Source organism: Branchiostoma lanceolatum, chromosome 19 (assembly GCF_035083965.1).
Source record: "Branchiostoma lanceolatum isolate klBraLanc5 chromosome 19, klBraLanc5.hap2, whole genome shotgun sequence".
NCBI lineage: Eukaryota > Metazoa > Chordata > Leptocardii > Amphioxiformes > Branchiostomatidae > Branchiostoma > Branchiostoma lanceolatum.
Genome location: NC_089740.1, coordinates 12,481,068 through 12,496,234, shown reverse-complemented (window position 1 = coordinate 12,496,234; position 15,167 = coordinate 12,481,068). Strand labels below are relative to the sequence as shown.

At 42.8% G+C, this 15,167-nt stretch overlaps 1 protein-coding gene across 1 annotated transcript; it reads right to left on the bottom strand.

The window, feature by feature from the left end:
• Positions 1-677: 677 nt before the first annotated feature.
• LOC136425148 (solute carrier organic anion transporter family member 4A1-like) lies at positions 678-14,611 on the bottom strand. The gene is made up of 13 exons (XM_066413946.1): positions 14,442-14,611; positions 12,466-12,574; positions 10,905-11,322; positions 10,355-10,453; positions 9,561-9,660; positions 8,696-8,817; positions 8,266-8,346; positions 7,652-7,831; positions 6,900-7,095; positions 6,083-6,299; positions 2,988-3,160; positions 2,284-2,348; positions 678-1,411 (listed from the first exon to the last, which is right to left on the bottom strand). The coding sequence occupies exons 2-13, from the start codon at positions 12,571-12,573 to the stop codon at positions 1,143-1,145; spliced, it is 2,028 nt and encodes a 675-aa protein (XP_066270043.1). The 5' UTR covers position 12,574; positions 14,442-14,611; the 3' UTR covers positions 678-1,142.
• Between the last annotated feature and the right edge of the window lie 556 nt (positions 14,612-15,167).

The window sequence follows — 15,167 nt, the reverse complement described above, 5'->3', positions numbered from 1 at the left end:
ACCAGTTTGACAACTCGCATGGGTCTATTCACTCGCCACTAATTACATCAGAAGTTGTTCCCACACGAATGAACATAATCGGATAACACAGGTACTTAGTTATGCTTAGGTAACATTTCCAAAGCGGGGCCCGGTCGGGCAGCTTGCGGGCACGAAACATATGATCTAAAAGACGACAAAAGACAAAAAGCGTTAGAAAAATTACTCCTAACTACAAATTGTGTGTTTTCTTGATATGCATTTTTATTTTCGTTTTCGCAAACAGCCCGGCCGGGCCCCGGCTTGGATATAGCATTAAGGGTCTTTGAATTATACAATGTGCCTGCTCTAATGCTTCGGTCCCATTTTCAATCCGGGGCCCGGCCGGGCTGTTTGCGAAAACGAAAAACAAAAAATGCATGTAAAGAAAATACACAATATATAATCAGGAATAATATTTTACGTTTTGAGTCTTTTGTTGTCTTCTATGTCATATTTTTCGTTCCCAGAAGCCCCGGATTGGAAATGGGAACGAGGCATTAGATAGGTTTAAGGGTTATCAGATATAGTAGGCCCGCTCTAAAAACAGACACACAGACAGAAATACACACAAACAGATGCACACAGACAGACAGACAGACAGGCATGCTAACAACAATGCTCCAGCGTATTGGTGGTGAAGTAATGAATGAAACAGGTTCCAAATAACCATGATTTTAATAACTGTTGAAATTTACAATATTCCATATAGCAATGAATCGCTAGTCACCCATGTATACAAATACCATGCGTACCTCTATTTGCAGCTAACGGCACTTAGTTAAGTCACCAAAGCATATTTACAAACAAACAAACAAATAAACAAAACACTACACACAAAACATGTACCAGCATACAATAACACAAATTATGACTACGACTATGACTATCTGTCTTATTGTATATACAGCATATCTAAATCAACTTTGGAGATGATCATATATTCAATACTTTACGTTCACCTTAAACTCTATCTTTGACATTGCCTATCGCACGAAGGGAGTAGATTGTTCCTAAACAAGTGCCCAAAGGTAAAGTAACGAGAGAAACAACGTTCCAGCATACGCGATTTGTCATCAAACTGCGTTCAGATCTATTGATTGTACAGTTCACATACTTTTGTTTTAGAACTCTGTAACTTCATACGTGTCATTGTTAAAATTCCTTTCTCTAGGTTTCCCTGGGGCATCTTTTATCGGTTTGTAAGAGAATAAAGCGAGCGCGAAGAAAATGACGGACACTGCCTTCACGCCCAGCGCTATGTAGAGAGTGTTGCTAGCCAGGGAGCTGTTGTCATAGATCCAGCACGAGCCTTCAACGCCGCAGCTTTCCTGGCGAATGAGGCACGCTTGGTCGATGACGAAGCCCATCAGAATCGGTCCCGGAATGCTGCCTATAGAATACACAACAGATGGAAGAAACACAAGCTTTAGTTCGTTGATGAAGGATAGACATCCAGGTAGTAAGATGCGCCAAAAATAGTTACTCAAGCAACTGGATAAAATTTTGAAACAGTCAGACGTTTCAGACAGCATCCGCTATCTTTCGTCAGTGACTAAAGAAGGATCTGGTAGAACTAGGTTTTATACCAAAACTCTGAGTAGATATGTTAATGAAGTGAAGACAGATTAGATGGTTCAATAGAATAGTAAGTTAAAACAAGGTTGTATGCTAATGAATCAACTAGCTCGGAGCGGCTGGAGCGCGTTGTCCCAAGTGCCTGAAGGTTCAATGCGTAGACCTCCTTTCCTGTTGAGGATGGCGGATGCTGTCTGAAACGTCTGACTGTTTCAAAATTTTATCCAGTTGTTTGAGTAACTATTTTTGGCGTATCTAATTACCTGGATGTCTAACCTTCACCAACGTAACAAGCTTTAGTTACCTCCATGAAAAATTGAGGTATTGTTTTTGTCCGTCTGTGTGTGTTTTGTCTGTGTGTTTGTTTGTGTTTCTGGATATCTGTGGTCAGCATTTAAGAACCTCTGGACGGATTGTCATGATATTTGGTATGTGGGTAGGTGTTGGGAAGACGAAGATCAATGTCGATTTTGGGCCTCCTGGCGTCTGTCCTTGGTACTGCAGCATAACTTTCGGGTTTTGTATCTTTTGTCATAGTTCTGATGGGTTTCTGTGAGCGTGGGTCGTGAGATTCAAGTGCCTCAGACCCCCCCCCCCCAGGCCCCTGCAAACTTAGATTAACTTTGGATGAAAATTCATGCGCACGATGCTATAGTATAAAGGACGCGTAATATAAGTATTACTCACCCAAGAGCCTGGAAAGCACATTTTCCAAGCCCAAAGCGAACGCTCTCTGACTGTCAGGAACGCATCTAGGAAATGAATTTTTACATCATTAGCAGTATATCATTAGCTTGTCGGTAAACATACGAAGCATCCATCTGCATTTGTGAGATACCCTTCATTTCATTCATCTTATTAGGTAAAAATATAGCAACAAAACCTGACTCAAGACCTGAATGGGAAAGGACAATGGTAATAAACTGAAATGAGACCACAAAGAATAGAATAGCATAGAGTAGAGTAGAGTAGAGTAGAGTAGAGTAGAGTAGAGTAGAGTAGAGTAGAGTAGAGTAGAGTAGAGTAGAGTAGAGTAGAGTAGAGTAGAGTAGAGTAGAGCAGAGCAGAGTAGGGTAGAGTAGAGTAGAGTAGAGTAGAGTAGAGTAGAGTAGAGTAGAGTAGAGTAGAGTAGAGTAGAGTAGAGTAGAGCTGAGTTGAGTAGAGTAGAGTAGAGCTGAGTAGAGTAGACTAGAGTAGAGTAGACTAGAGTAGAGCTGAGTAGAGAAGAGCAGAGCAGAGCAGAGCAGAGCAGAGCAGAGCAGAGTAGAGTTGAGTTGGGTTATCTTACATGCATATCATAATGCAATGTTAAACTTTTTTTCCAACACTTTGAGAGTTAAGTTGAGTTAAGTTAGATTAGGTTAGATGAGGTTAAATTAAGTAAAACCAACCGCAGTATAGCTCCAGTCGCCGGTGTGGTGTTTCCAAAAGTGAAGACCATAATCAGGAAGAAGATGAAGAGAAATACCGGCAGGGTTTGACAACTAGACGGGCAGTTTCCCATGGTAGCCTCCACTGGGCTCGCTGTGGTGTTGCTCGTGATACACGTGCAGTTTGTGTATTGCTGAAATACAGTTCAAACATCATAAAAACAAATAAATGGCATTGTAATAGGGAGAGGGCAAGAAAATACACTGTTATCTTCGAGACACGAAGGCTTGATGTTACAAGCCAGCACAAACCTGGTAGCCCAGTTCTCCTATGTCTTTGCTGTTTTTCGTTTCGTTTCAAGGCATCCTCATTTGAGGTGAAGCATGATGCTTTTTCAAGTAGCTAGTGGTACTGCAATGCGGCTTCGCTACGGCTCGCGTTTTTGGCCAAGCACACCGGGTCACCCCTACTCTTCTCAATAAGTGTGTTGGGTTCTTTTACGTGCAGAGGTTTGGCGCTTGAGGCTAATGCCTGAAGCTCCCTCATGCACGGGGCCGAAATGACGAATACAATCCCTTACAACATGTCCGAGCTCGAGTCGACCCCGAGGATCGAACGCGGGTCCTGGAATCCACGGAATTTGATCCAGATGGCGAAGGCAGTGGGGTTGCGTTACCGCTTGCGCCACGGGGACAAAATTCCTTACTGGTAATTTCTTTCCATTTGTTATTATGTTTAGCCATAAGTATGGCTAAACATATTGTTTTCTCTCATGTTTCTTCTTCTTCTTCTTCTCCTGTCAAATCTTCAAATGGATTCATCTCTGTCATTTTTTGACCAAATGACCTGAAATTTGGTACAGAGGTAATGTAGGCAAAAACCAATGTGCGTTCTTTTCCTTTGTTTGATATTGACCTTGAAAGTGATTTTATTGAGGTTTTTAGGCTATTTTTAGCATATCTTGGCCTCCTGCGCCCTGGTATTTCAACCGAATGACCTGAAATTTGCTGTATATGTGGCTTGAACAAATATTTAAAGGACTACATTCCCATTTTTGGCATACATATATTCAAAACGATTTATTTTGGGCTTTCTTGACAATATTTGCCACTTCTGTCACTTTCAATACTACATATGACCTACAGGTCATTGACCCCGAGTGCCTTGCACCTGGCCAAGCTGGAAGTTTGCTTACGAGGAGGAAAGACCGGACATAAACATTTAACGTGATTATCGGGAAAACACCATGTTCCCTTAAACTCAGTGGTTAAATTGCAGTTTAGGAAATTTTATAACAGAAAACAAGTTAAATCAATGATTTTGTGAATGTTTATTCTAGCATTAGTTATTCCAGATATTTTCAAACTCCAAATTCTTCAACACAACACGGGAGATCGTTTCTCCTCAGACTGGCGCGGCACTTCTGTCAAAATTGATTGATGATCTCTCTCTGCCGCCGACTTCATACATGATCAAAGGCGGGTGGTAGCACGCCGCTGTCTGTCTCGGACCAACACGCGTCTCCCGTGATGTGTAGCGTCCACCACCAGGCCTTCCTACATGTCCTACGTACGGGCGTATGGATCGTAGAATTCGGCAAAAAAGGAATGATTAGGCCAGTAGAGTCAGTCCCCGGTAAGGTCAATGATTCGCCCCTTTGCGCTAGCTTGTAACGTTAAATGAATGTACCCTCTGGTGGCCAAACTTCACTGACAAACTTTCTCCCTATTATCATCATGAGCTTGCGTTAGTCTGGTACTAGTGACTATTATGTGCCGGGAATGTTTATCTATCGCACGCCTTGGAAGGAAGTTCAACCATGATAAATGGTCGGCCGTTGCGAAAATTTGGAATCCCATGCTGTTGATTTTCGTGATTGAATCTGTAAGAAAATATATTTTCATGTCGTTCATGTTTTTGGGACGGACGCCGGGACGGGGTGAATTTTTTCTATCATTTTCGTCCCGTTAGTAATGCAAATCGAATCGTGTTGCACAAGAGGCAAAACACTAAAAACGTGGGTCTTGTGGAGTGTTTTGGAGCGGGAAAATGCCGGATATTAGCGGTGCCAAACAGTGTACATCGTCGCGCGCGGGTGACGCTCCGTCAAAACAAATCCGCTGGTGGTCTAGCGCGGCCACCGAAAATAGGCAGAAACACACAGGAGGACTTAGCACCTTCGTTTATGAGGGCAATTGTGAAAATCTTTTGTTACAAATTGTTCGAACATTGAAACATTTGGATAGATGGTTTGAAACTGTTCTAAATAAAGAGATTTTTGTGTAGTTACGTTCAAAATGTTTCCAACGTATGTGAAATAAGTTCAAACATGTTATAAGTTTCAATTCTAATTGTTTGAACACTTTAGAACTATTGTGACTTAGACATTCTTTTAATCAAAATAGTTCAAACATATTACAAATATTATATTAAAACCCTCTCGGTGACTTTGAATTGACTCAAATATGTTGTTTTTGGTCATTTCCTTCGTCTCCTGTCAAATCTTCATATGTATACTATGGAAAACTTCATTCTTCCCTGGGGTTGATCTTTTTTAATTCAATTTTGAACTGGGTTGATTATGCGCAAGAGTGTAATTTTCAGCGGATATTTTTCGACTGGTTTACATGGAAATGGCACGGAATATCCCATTCATGCAAGGGGAGGATTCTTTAATTATTTCTTTCAATTTTGAGCTGGAATGATTATGAAAAAGTCCATTTTTTAGCAGAAGTGTATTTGTTAATCAATTAGTGGATATGGTTGTGGACTGGTCCATATTGTGTTGAGGTGCTACTGGAAGACTCAATTTTGGACTGGGGTGATTCATTTTTTTAGTGCAAGTATTTTAGAATGGTCCATTGTTATTTTGGGAGAGTCCATTTTTTGCATGGCGAGGAGTATGGCTAAACATGCTGTATTTGCTCGCAAATGTTGCCTTTCTAGTTTCCATATAGTTTTTTTTTAAAGGAGCCATTAAAAACCACCCAACCTGTGAAAACTACCCGCAATGGTCGTATCAACTTTCAAACACACAATCATAGATTATGAAAATGACCTTTCGCTACTCAGAGGAAAATAAAGAATATGACATAAGCTATGTTTCCATGGTTACCATCATCCCATCTGTTGTCAGTTCGCCTGAACATCCCGCGTGACACGGCGAGAAGTACTGCAGGCTGTCTGCTCCACATGTCAGCTTTAGGAACTCCCCCTGGCAGTTGCAGTTTGCATTGCAACTGTCTGTCAGGTTTGACGCTGTCCATTGTTCTGTGATTGGGCTGAACACAAGACAAGATAATTGACAGAGATAGATAGACACACACACACAAACACGTTTCGGTCAATCAGTAGCATTTGTTTCATTAGCTCCTAGAGGTCGCTCTTAGATATCCCATCCAAAATCGTATTGGCAATATCATATCGTGGTGTCGTTCCTAAATAATTCGCTTGGTGGCGCCCTTAACACGCGGTAAAACGCGTTGTTATCTATAGGGCTGACCTCAAAGTTATGGCTGCCCATAGGAATGCATGTTAAGATACACTGAAACAAGGCTTCATAAAAGTACTAATCCAAACTTCAATCTTAAAAATTCTTCTACACTGGAAAGTCACGAGGGTTTAGTTGATAACCATGCAAAGAAAACAGAGGGTTGTACAGCTCAAACCCCGAGGAAAGCTGCCAGTTTCAAGGAAACCCTACCTTTGACCCCAGATTTGTGATGTATCCCTCTGCATGACCCAACAACTCACATCTATCCTTACGCAAACTAGAATGGCAAACCAAACAAATTCTAACCAAAATGGGAAAGCTAAGACCCTACCTGTTCCCTCTAACCAAAAAAGTCTCCAGATTGGGCAAAACAATTTCAAGGAAAAGCAAGGTTTTAAAGATTTTAAGTAGGGACTATAAAGGCCAGCCCTATACGCACCTGTGTCCGTAGGCCTGTGTGACTCCCGAGAACGGCACGTTTGGGCAGCGAAGGAGGAATACCAGTAGACACGCCATGGCGCAGACGGAGAACACCACGCACAGTTTCAGCATCCCCCGGCATGTTAGCTTCAACTTCTTCATCAGAACCCCGCCGATCAGAGACCCCAGTGCCGCACCGGGGACGATGGCAGCACCTGTTAAAGTAACGAAACGTAACGAAATGAAACGAAATAGAACGAAATGGAACGATCTGCTGTACCTGACAATATGTACACTAAATAGTTGGTAGATACAAAACATTGGTTATGACGTAAATGTAGCTTCAAATCTCTCACCAACCTGATGATGCTATCTACTGGTGTGCAGAAAGTGCGAAATGTAACGAAATGAAACGAAATAGAACGAAATGGAACGATCTACTGTACCTGACAATATGGACACTAACTAGTTGGTATATACAAAACGTTGGTTATGACGTAAATGTAGCTTCAAATCTCTCACCAACCTGATGATGCTATCTACTGGTGTACAGAAAGTGTGAAATGGAACGAAATGGAACGAAATGAAACGAAATAGAACGAAATGGAACGATCTACAGTACCTGACAATATAGACACTAACTGGTTGGTAGATACAATACGTTGCTTATGACGTACATCTAGCTTCAAATCTCTTACCAACCTGATGATGCTATCTACTGGTGTACAGAAAGTGCGAAATGGAACGAAATAAAACGGAATGATACTGTACCTGACAAAATGGACGCCAGTCCAGGCGACTGGTTGTACTGGTTCTCGACGTACTTCGGTCCGAAGGTAGAGAACGCGGCGACCAAAAACGACTCTGTGGCTCCGGACAGACACAGGAGCATGAAGGTCGGGTTACAGAGGAGAATTTTCACCGCTGACGGAAAATCTTTCCAACTCTTTCCTGTATATGCACAACAAGGGGCGGTTTGTAACACACGATGTAGAAGAAGTGACTGTACATACTATATTAGGTAAAATTTCACCTGACAAAACAGATATTTCACTCCGTCTACGGAGTTTTGTTTTCGGCGTGTCTGTTTGTCATGTTGGCTTTTGTCCGTAGTGATTTGAATACACTGTCAGTAGAGTGGCAGAAAGCAAGTGGGGAGATGACCGGATACTTGCAAGAGTGGTAGGGAGTTCGGAGGTGGTAGAACTAGTCCTTAATCAGACATAACAATCATGGGATCAATGGGGTTCAATAGCTTTTGGTCTATCTGTCAATGGACACAATGTTAATAAAACCTTATTTGCATGATTAATGAACTACAATTAAACAAGTTATACGAGAATTTTCGGTACCGTTGAGTGAGCAATAAAGAAAATTCGACGCACCGAAGTCTGGATGGGAGGCGATCTCCTCTCCTCCTCTTTTGTGAGCTTGAGATATCTTCTTCTCTCTGATCGCTGCTGTGCCTAAACAAAGATATGGTAAAAATGTATTGACAGTCGTGGGTGTGTCGTACGAAAGACTAGCCTGAGTGCCAGTCTCCGTAGTGACCGCTGGCTCAAAAAAAATCGCTTGCTTACCACCGTGGTTAGCAAGCGATTTTTTTTTGAGCCAGTGGTCACTATGGAGACGGGTACACAGGCTAACGAAAGACAGCTGTCCTACGCGGAAAACGTTGCCGTAGACCCTTCTTGATGGTCGGTTCTGTCATAGTCTTGCTGAAAATGCTACGACAAAAACAAAACGCACGGGAATGTTACCGAGCCTTTACTAGCAAAGTGTGCTGTAAGGGAAGTACTGTTTCGCCGTACTTACCGGGAAATTCTTTGGCGTATCCCAGCAGCGGGAAAGCGAGAACCCAGCCCAGGACTGCGGAGATGACGAAAGGGATCCACCAGGCGCCCACCCACCTCAGGTCGCCCTGGGACAGCTCCGACCTGCGCAGACGTACACGCAGACATAATAGCCATTAACATTAATCCGCGGGGTAACATAAATCCGACACTTTGAAAAACAGTGGGTTTGAGAGATCTCTAGTGCAGCAACATTTGTATGCACATTTTAGATATACAACAGTGAATTGTAAGTTGGGGGACGTTTTGTTGGAGATCAGTTTGGACGTATCTTTTCAGGGTGGCGAAATTATGTACCATGGTGGAATTATGTTAGTATATGTTAGACAGAGAGAGAGAAAACGGTAGGAGAGAGATGAAAATAGAATTGCGAAAACTGCAATCCAATTCACGATGATGTCACAATGGATAATACACTCGAGTACAAAATACGATAACAAATATGCACAATGGTGTGATCTTCGCAATCACGTGATTATGACGCAAATATCCGCCATATCGGATGGTTAAACCTAAAAGTTGTTTGGTGAATTCGTTTTTTATAGAAACTACTGTAAATGCAGAAATGTTCGCGGTGGTTTTATGTTCGCGGTTTTCGCGGTGACCGTTTCACCGCGAACTTAAAACAGCCGCGAACATTTTTGTCCGATACTGTAGCATTTCCCCTTATGCATGTACGGTTAAGTCAAGTCTTTATACACATTTTGCAAATACAGTATATAGGACTACTTCGGGGTTGACTTGGCATCCAGTATGGCGGTTGTGACGTCATTTGCAAACGATACTGGACTATGGCGCGAAGCTTCGCGGATGGATATGATACGTACCCGTTGTTTCCGATGTCGATGTCAACAAATAAGTCCAGGAACTGACCCCCCACCAGGTACCCTACGGCAGGGCCGATGGTGGCGGCAGCGAAAAAGATCCCTAATGGAGAAAATGATGATCAGAGATGGCAGACTTCACCCCCTTACCCTTACTGTTTTGCAACCCTTGCAGTCCCACTGACAAAACAATAGTATTACGGATCAATGGCGATGCTGCATTGTGTATATTGGGATCGTAGAAACACAGACAGACACACATAGACCACCCTCCTTTATCAGCGCTGAAACCCGCTCTGGAAATGCTCGGCAAACCCTCCCGGTCTCAGCCCTGATCTTTTGAACGGAGATTTGGGGTTCTGGGGGCGTCACTGACAGTTGCTCATAAATAATTAATGAGCTAGCCTTATTTGGCACAAACAGTCGTTAGTTGCTCATGAATAATTTAGTGGCGATGTAAGACGTAAGCTGATTGGCTGATAGCTTCCCAGCGTCCTTTCCGGCTTTGCTCGAGATGAGCTTTAGCAATCCCTGATTGGCAAAAAGCTGTTTGGTGGTGACGTCGACAGAAGCGTGTTCAGGGGCTCGGAAGGGCTAGGGCCGCTATGGGAGGTACCGAAACCGAACATATCAGGTCTCCTGGGAGATGACATAGACAAACCAAACACAATCTTCACTCTCTTAGGTTCAATTTAAAAACACATTGTCAGCCACTTTTATAAGGGCTCCAGCTGTACTATATATTTGACTATACCAGGAAGCTGCTATTTTCACTTTTAAAATGATATGTTACGTACCTATGTATAGCCCCGAGTTGGTTTCATCCACATTTTCGTCCAAATACGCCGGTCCGATTGTGTACAGGGGCGTGGCACCAAAGCCGTGGAGCAGTTGCGCTGAAGGACAGATACAGTGTGTATGTTAATTCTTGTCCTGCTGGAGTTCCAGAGCAAAAATATACCCCCACTGCTGAAGTGCCCACACACCTTTGAAACAAAGGGTACCTGTTTGATATTGCTCATTTTTAGTTACCACGCTTTACAACAACTGCGAGGGTGCAGCATAAGCATTCTAGAAATACCCTCAACCCGACAATTGTCAGGGCTAGCATACAGCCTCACGTGGTCAAAGATCCTAATCGACCGTCGCTTCTGTTATAGCCTTGATGATCTGAAAATCCTACTACGAAAAAGAAGTACGCCTTAGGGTCGACTCTATTCAACAATACTTACGTCAAAGGGCAACAGGTGATACATGTATGAACTTTCATACTACGCATTGGATGCCATGAGGTATTTGTGTTTCTAAGCATGCATCTACATGTATACACAGGGACGTTATTTTCACCTAAGATAAAGACGCCCAGAAAGTACGGCAGGGTACTTCCTTCAGTGGTACAGTCTGGGGTGGAGGTGGTATTCCTGGTGACGTCACACGTGTCCGAGGTCCCAGACCCGTACACGTACGGCCCAGAGGCGAAGTGTGGGACCGAGAACAACATGGCGCCTGTCCCGAGGGCGAAGGTACCGAGGGCCAGCCACTTGGGCTTACTGTTGCCCTGTCCTGCGTGGTAGGTCACCACCAGGGCCAGGAGTACGTAGGCGATGTCGTAGCACGCTGCCATGATGCCGGCGTTGTAACTGGACAGCTGGAATCGCTTCTCTATTGAGGTGATGCTGGCGTTGACAAAACCGTTGACTAACATGCTCTGCACGAAGCCGTACAGGCAGATGAACACCAGCGCCCCCTTGGCGTTGTTACACACCTGGAGATGAAAGAACAATGAATGAAAGACCTTTATTGCACGTTTATGCTTAGTCTGTATAACGCAAACTCCAGCTGTCCGGGGGTTTCTCTCCCCTCCCCGCGGAGTTTGTGCTCGACTAGCTCTAAGCCAGGAGAGCTGTTATCAAAAATAGTAACACCAATCAGAGGCCAGGATTTCAGCCAGGTCCCCATTGCCAGCTAGTTAGCATGTCTGTTAGCTGTCACAACTGGCACCAGAGGTAGACGGGGAGGAAGGGATGGGAAATGAGATCCAGATGTTGGGAGGGTGAGAAATGAGATGTATCAAGCTCTTGGGTTGCGAGGTGGTTACAGGGCCGCGAGCGGTCACAAGAGGCTTGATTGAATTCAGGCTAGTTCATGCTCTGATGAGCTAAGTACAGGTGATGATGACAAGTAGAAATATAGTTACAGTGACAACAAAAATGTGATATCTAACTACATCTAAATACTAATTAATATCGCTTTGTACATGTTCAATTTCTTCTCGCTTCTTAAGGCAATTGTAGATGTATGAGCATACAGGGTTTATGAGATATGGCTTGTCTAGTTTCATAAGGAATACAAATTTTTCTAAGCTATCTTAATAACGAAAACTAGGAAACTTATCTTGTATACAATTGAAGATGATATTCCTCTCATAAACAATGACTGTTAATTTGTTAACGTTTTTACGATGTAATGTACAATCACAATCCTTTCACACCAGTGAATAAGGTGTATTCCAAAACATCCGAAAACCATCAGGAAATAATTCTTTTTAGAGGAGAATTTGCATTTTTGACAATGCGATAACCACATTAATTGCACGTCACCATTATATGTTTGATCAAATATGAACGTAAATGACCACGAGATAGCAGATCTAGAGTTCACCCTTCATACGAAAATCGCCCTCTGGCAGATTATGCGGAAACTGCACTGCGGAAAGACACACACACACACACAAACACACACACACACACACACAAACACACACACACACGCACACACATACATACATACACACACACACATACATACACACATACACGTATGTTACATACTATGCAGAGAAAGAGACGGACAGACAGACGCCATTGGGGTGTAATAATTACTACCTGTACATGTTCATTACTCTCACCTGAACACATCCAGGCTTGATGTTCCCCCATCCACACCTCAGATCCCGCCTGTCGTCCGTCAAGTTCACCTCACTGTCTCGCTGCACCCTACTCTCTGTCTGAGTCATTCTACTCAAGCGACAACGTAAAAGGAACAGCCGGTAAAAACTAACGAACTGTCAGAAAATATGGTACTGTAAATGCAGAAATGTTCGCGGTGGTTTTATGATCGCGGTTTTTGCGGCGAACGTTTTACCGCGAACATTTTTGTCCAATACTGTAGAAGTATGCGACTATAGCACTGCCGCGAACTTAAAACAACCGCGAACACTCCATTTTCGCCTAAGCGCAAAATAAAAACCACGCGAACTTAGATGCATGTACAGTAAACTAAGGAAAGCATTCTGAAGCTTTGTTATTGTAATATTCCAGCTTGCTACATGCCATTCGGTCAGCGTCGTGCAAAGAAACGTGTCTTGTATCTGTGGAACGCCTGGAACGATATCAGACGATCTATCAAATCATGGCCATCGTTACACCTGGCCTGAATAACATGCCATTATCTTGTCTCACATCTTAAAGGCACCCAGAACATTTTATGAGACTTGAAAACTAAGAATATTCTAGTTGCTGTAATCTGACAATTAATACTACTGTTTACCACATTTGCGTTCGGCATTCTTATCAAAAGGGCGCAAAAACGGCACAAAACAATCTACATGGTGATCTTTTAGTTTTGCGCGCCTAGTGTAAATACTGTAGATACCATAGCACCACCCATCTCTGCCAAAACGTAGAAATGCAAAATCAAAACATAAGAATGCAAATATTTGACGGACATGCAGTCACTCTCTCATTGGTCGAACCGCTATTGTGATGGACAGTCAGGATCAGTCTATTACTTAGTATTAGGGCTTGGACTTTCTATCAGTTCTCACCACACAACGATATCGTGTCTTTGCTCCTTCAATGTCGATATGTCATGGTACAGTGTTACTGAAACTTACTATGTGTAGGAATGACTAGAAATTGGAGTTTTTTTGTTCATGTTTCAAGCCTCATAAAATGCTCTGGATGCCTTTAACCATCACAACACAGAGGTGGCCGTTTGGCTTCCAATTCTCATTGGTTATGGAGTAAGGTAGCAGCGAGAAGGTTAATGAATGAATGTAATTAGACACAGTGGTCCAAGGACACGCACAGGTTAACCTTGTGTTGACAGGGACACATAACAAAGAACAGGGTGTGGACTGTAACCACTGTCCTCGGTTAAACCTGATTATCAAGGGCTAAATTGGACGGCATTGTTACTATGAAAAGTGACGGTCACCGCAAAAGTACAATTCCCGATGATGCAAAATAAAATGGAGAGAAACTGTCCAAAATAGGGCGAGCGAAGGTTGCATCCAATGGGCTTTTATTTCTGGTTGGCTAAGTCGTCAGTTCTAATTTGGTCTTCGCGCCGACTGTTAAAATATTTTGCCTCAGGATAGTTTTGAATCTAGACATACACCTCCATGGCTCGACTACTGTAAGCGGTTGACTGTTATCGTTAGCTCATACTATGAGCTAACGATAACAATCAACCGCTTACAGTAGTCCAGTAATGGTGATACCAAAACTAACCTGGTCTTGACTCAGTCTTTAAATAGACAGTGAATTTTCGTTGTACAAATGTTTTAGAGGGAGCGCGACTACAGCACGACCTAGGATACAGGTCACTGAACACGACGCCTTAAGGTCACTTGGGTCTATGTGTACATACCGCGCTGGGTGCCATTCCATCGTCTTTCTGCTCTCCCTTTGATCCGAATCCACATTAATCCTCCAAATAAGATAAAGAATTCCCGATATTGGACTTTCTAAGAAAGGCTTGCTAACAGTGGAGATCTTGGGTCATAGACAAGTCCTAAAAAATGACGTTAACAATTAGAGACCATGTTTTCTTCAGTAAAATGCTACAGACATAGTGAACAAGCATGTATAAACATCTTACTTTGAGTTGAGTAGTCTTCTCTAAGATTGTCAAGTCTTCAGTTGAAACGTTAAGACAAAAGACACATGCGGATCGCCCAACCGCGATTTTTAACTCTTTGAATAGACACAAACAGCCACAGAAAACCTGTTCCACCACATAGTCATTTGTTACGGGGTCACGGATTAGTCAGTAAAGTGTGAGAGTATTATGGTTTAACCTTGGGAGGTCGACGCATCCATAGTGTTCGTCAGTGGGCGGAGCCTAATGTGAGTGTTGGAGGGTACGGATCGAGGTTAGATTGTGATCGACAGCGCTAGAATTGATTTAGCTACAGAATGACGTTACCTGTGGGTTAATTAGACGTTGTAGCTAGTATAGGGTTGCTTTCAAAGTCACAGATGATAACAACGATCACTGTACTAGCGGCGATTACCAGTATGACAGGGGAGGTACCTTAGGGCCAAAAATGCTGACACCTCTATATGACTCAAAGGGCAACCTACGATATATGATTTTCACAACAAAATCGCTAGGGGAGCTAATCGCTTCACACTCACGTACCAAGCCATCGAAACCCGTCAAGACGTTCTCCATAAAACCTGTTCACCTAAAAGTTCATAAACTTCAGCAAAGCATTCTTCCTTAGATTCACAGTAAAGTTAAAGGCAACAAGTGTCAAAACTGGTTTTAGTGCTATTTTAATGTGTTGAAATAAACGATCACATAACAAGCTTTGATAGAAAT

Excerpts from the sequence above, each read along its gene's own strand:
- LOC136425148 (XM_066413946.1), bottom strand. The coding sequence starts at position 12,573 with ATGACTCAGACAGAGAGTAGGGTGCAGCGAGACAGTGAGGTGAACTTG. Across the intron at positions 10,454-10,904 it reads TCTGGGCGTCTTTATCTTAG|CGCAACTGCTCCACGGCTTT; the intron begins GTGAAAATAACG and ends TCTGTCCTTCAG. Across the intron at positions 7,096-7,651 it reads ACTGGCGTCCATTTTGTCAG|GTGCTGCCATCGTCCCCGGT; the intron begins GTACAGTATCAT and ends TTACTTTAACAG.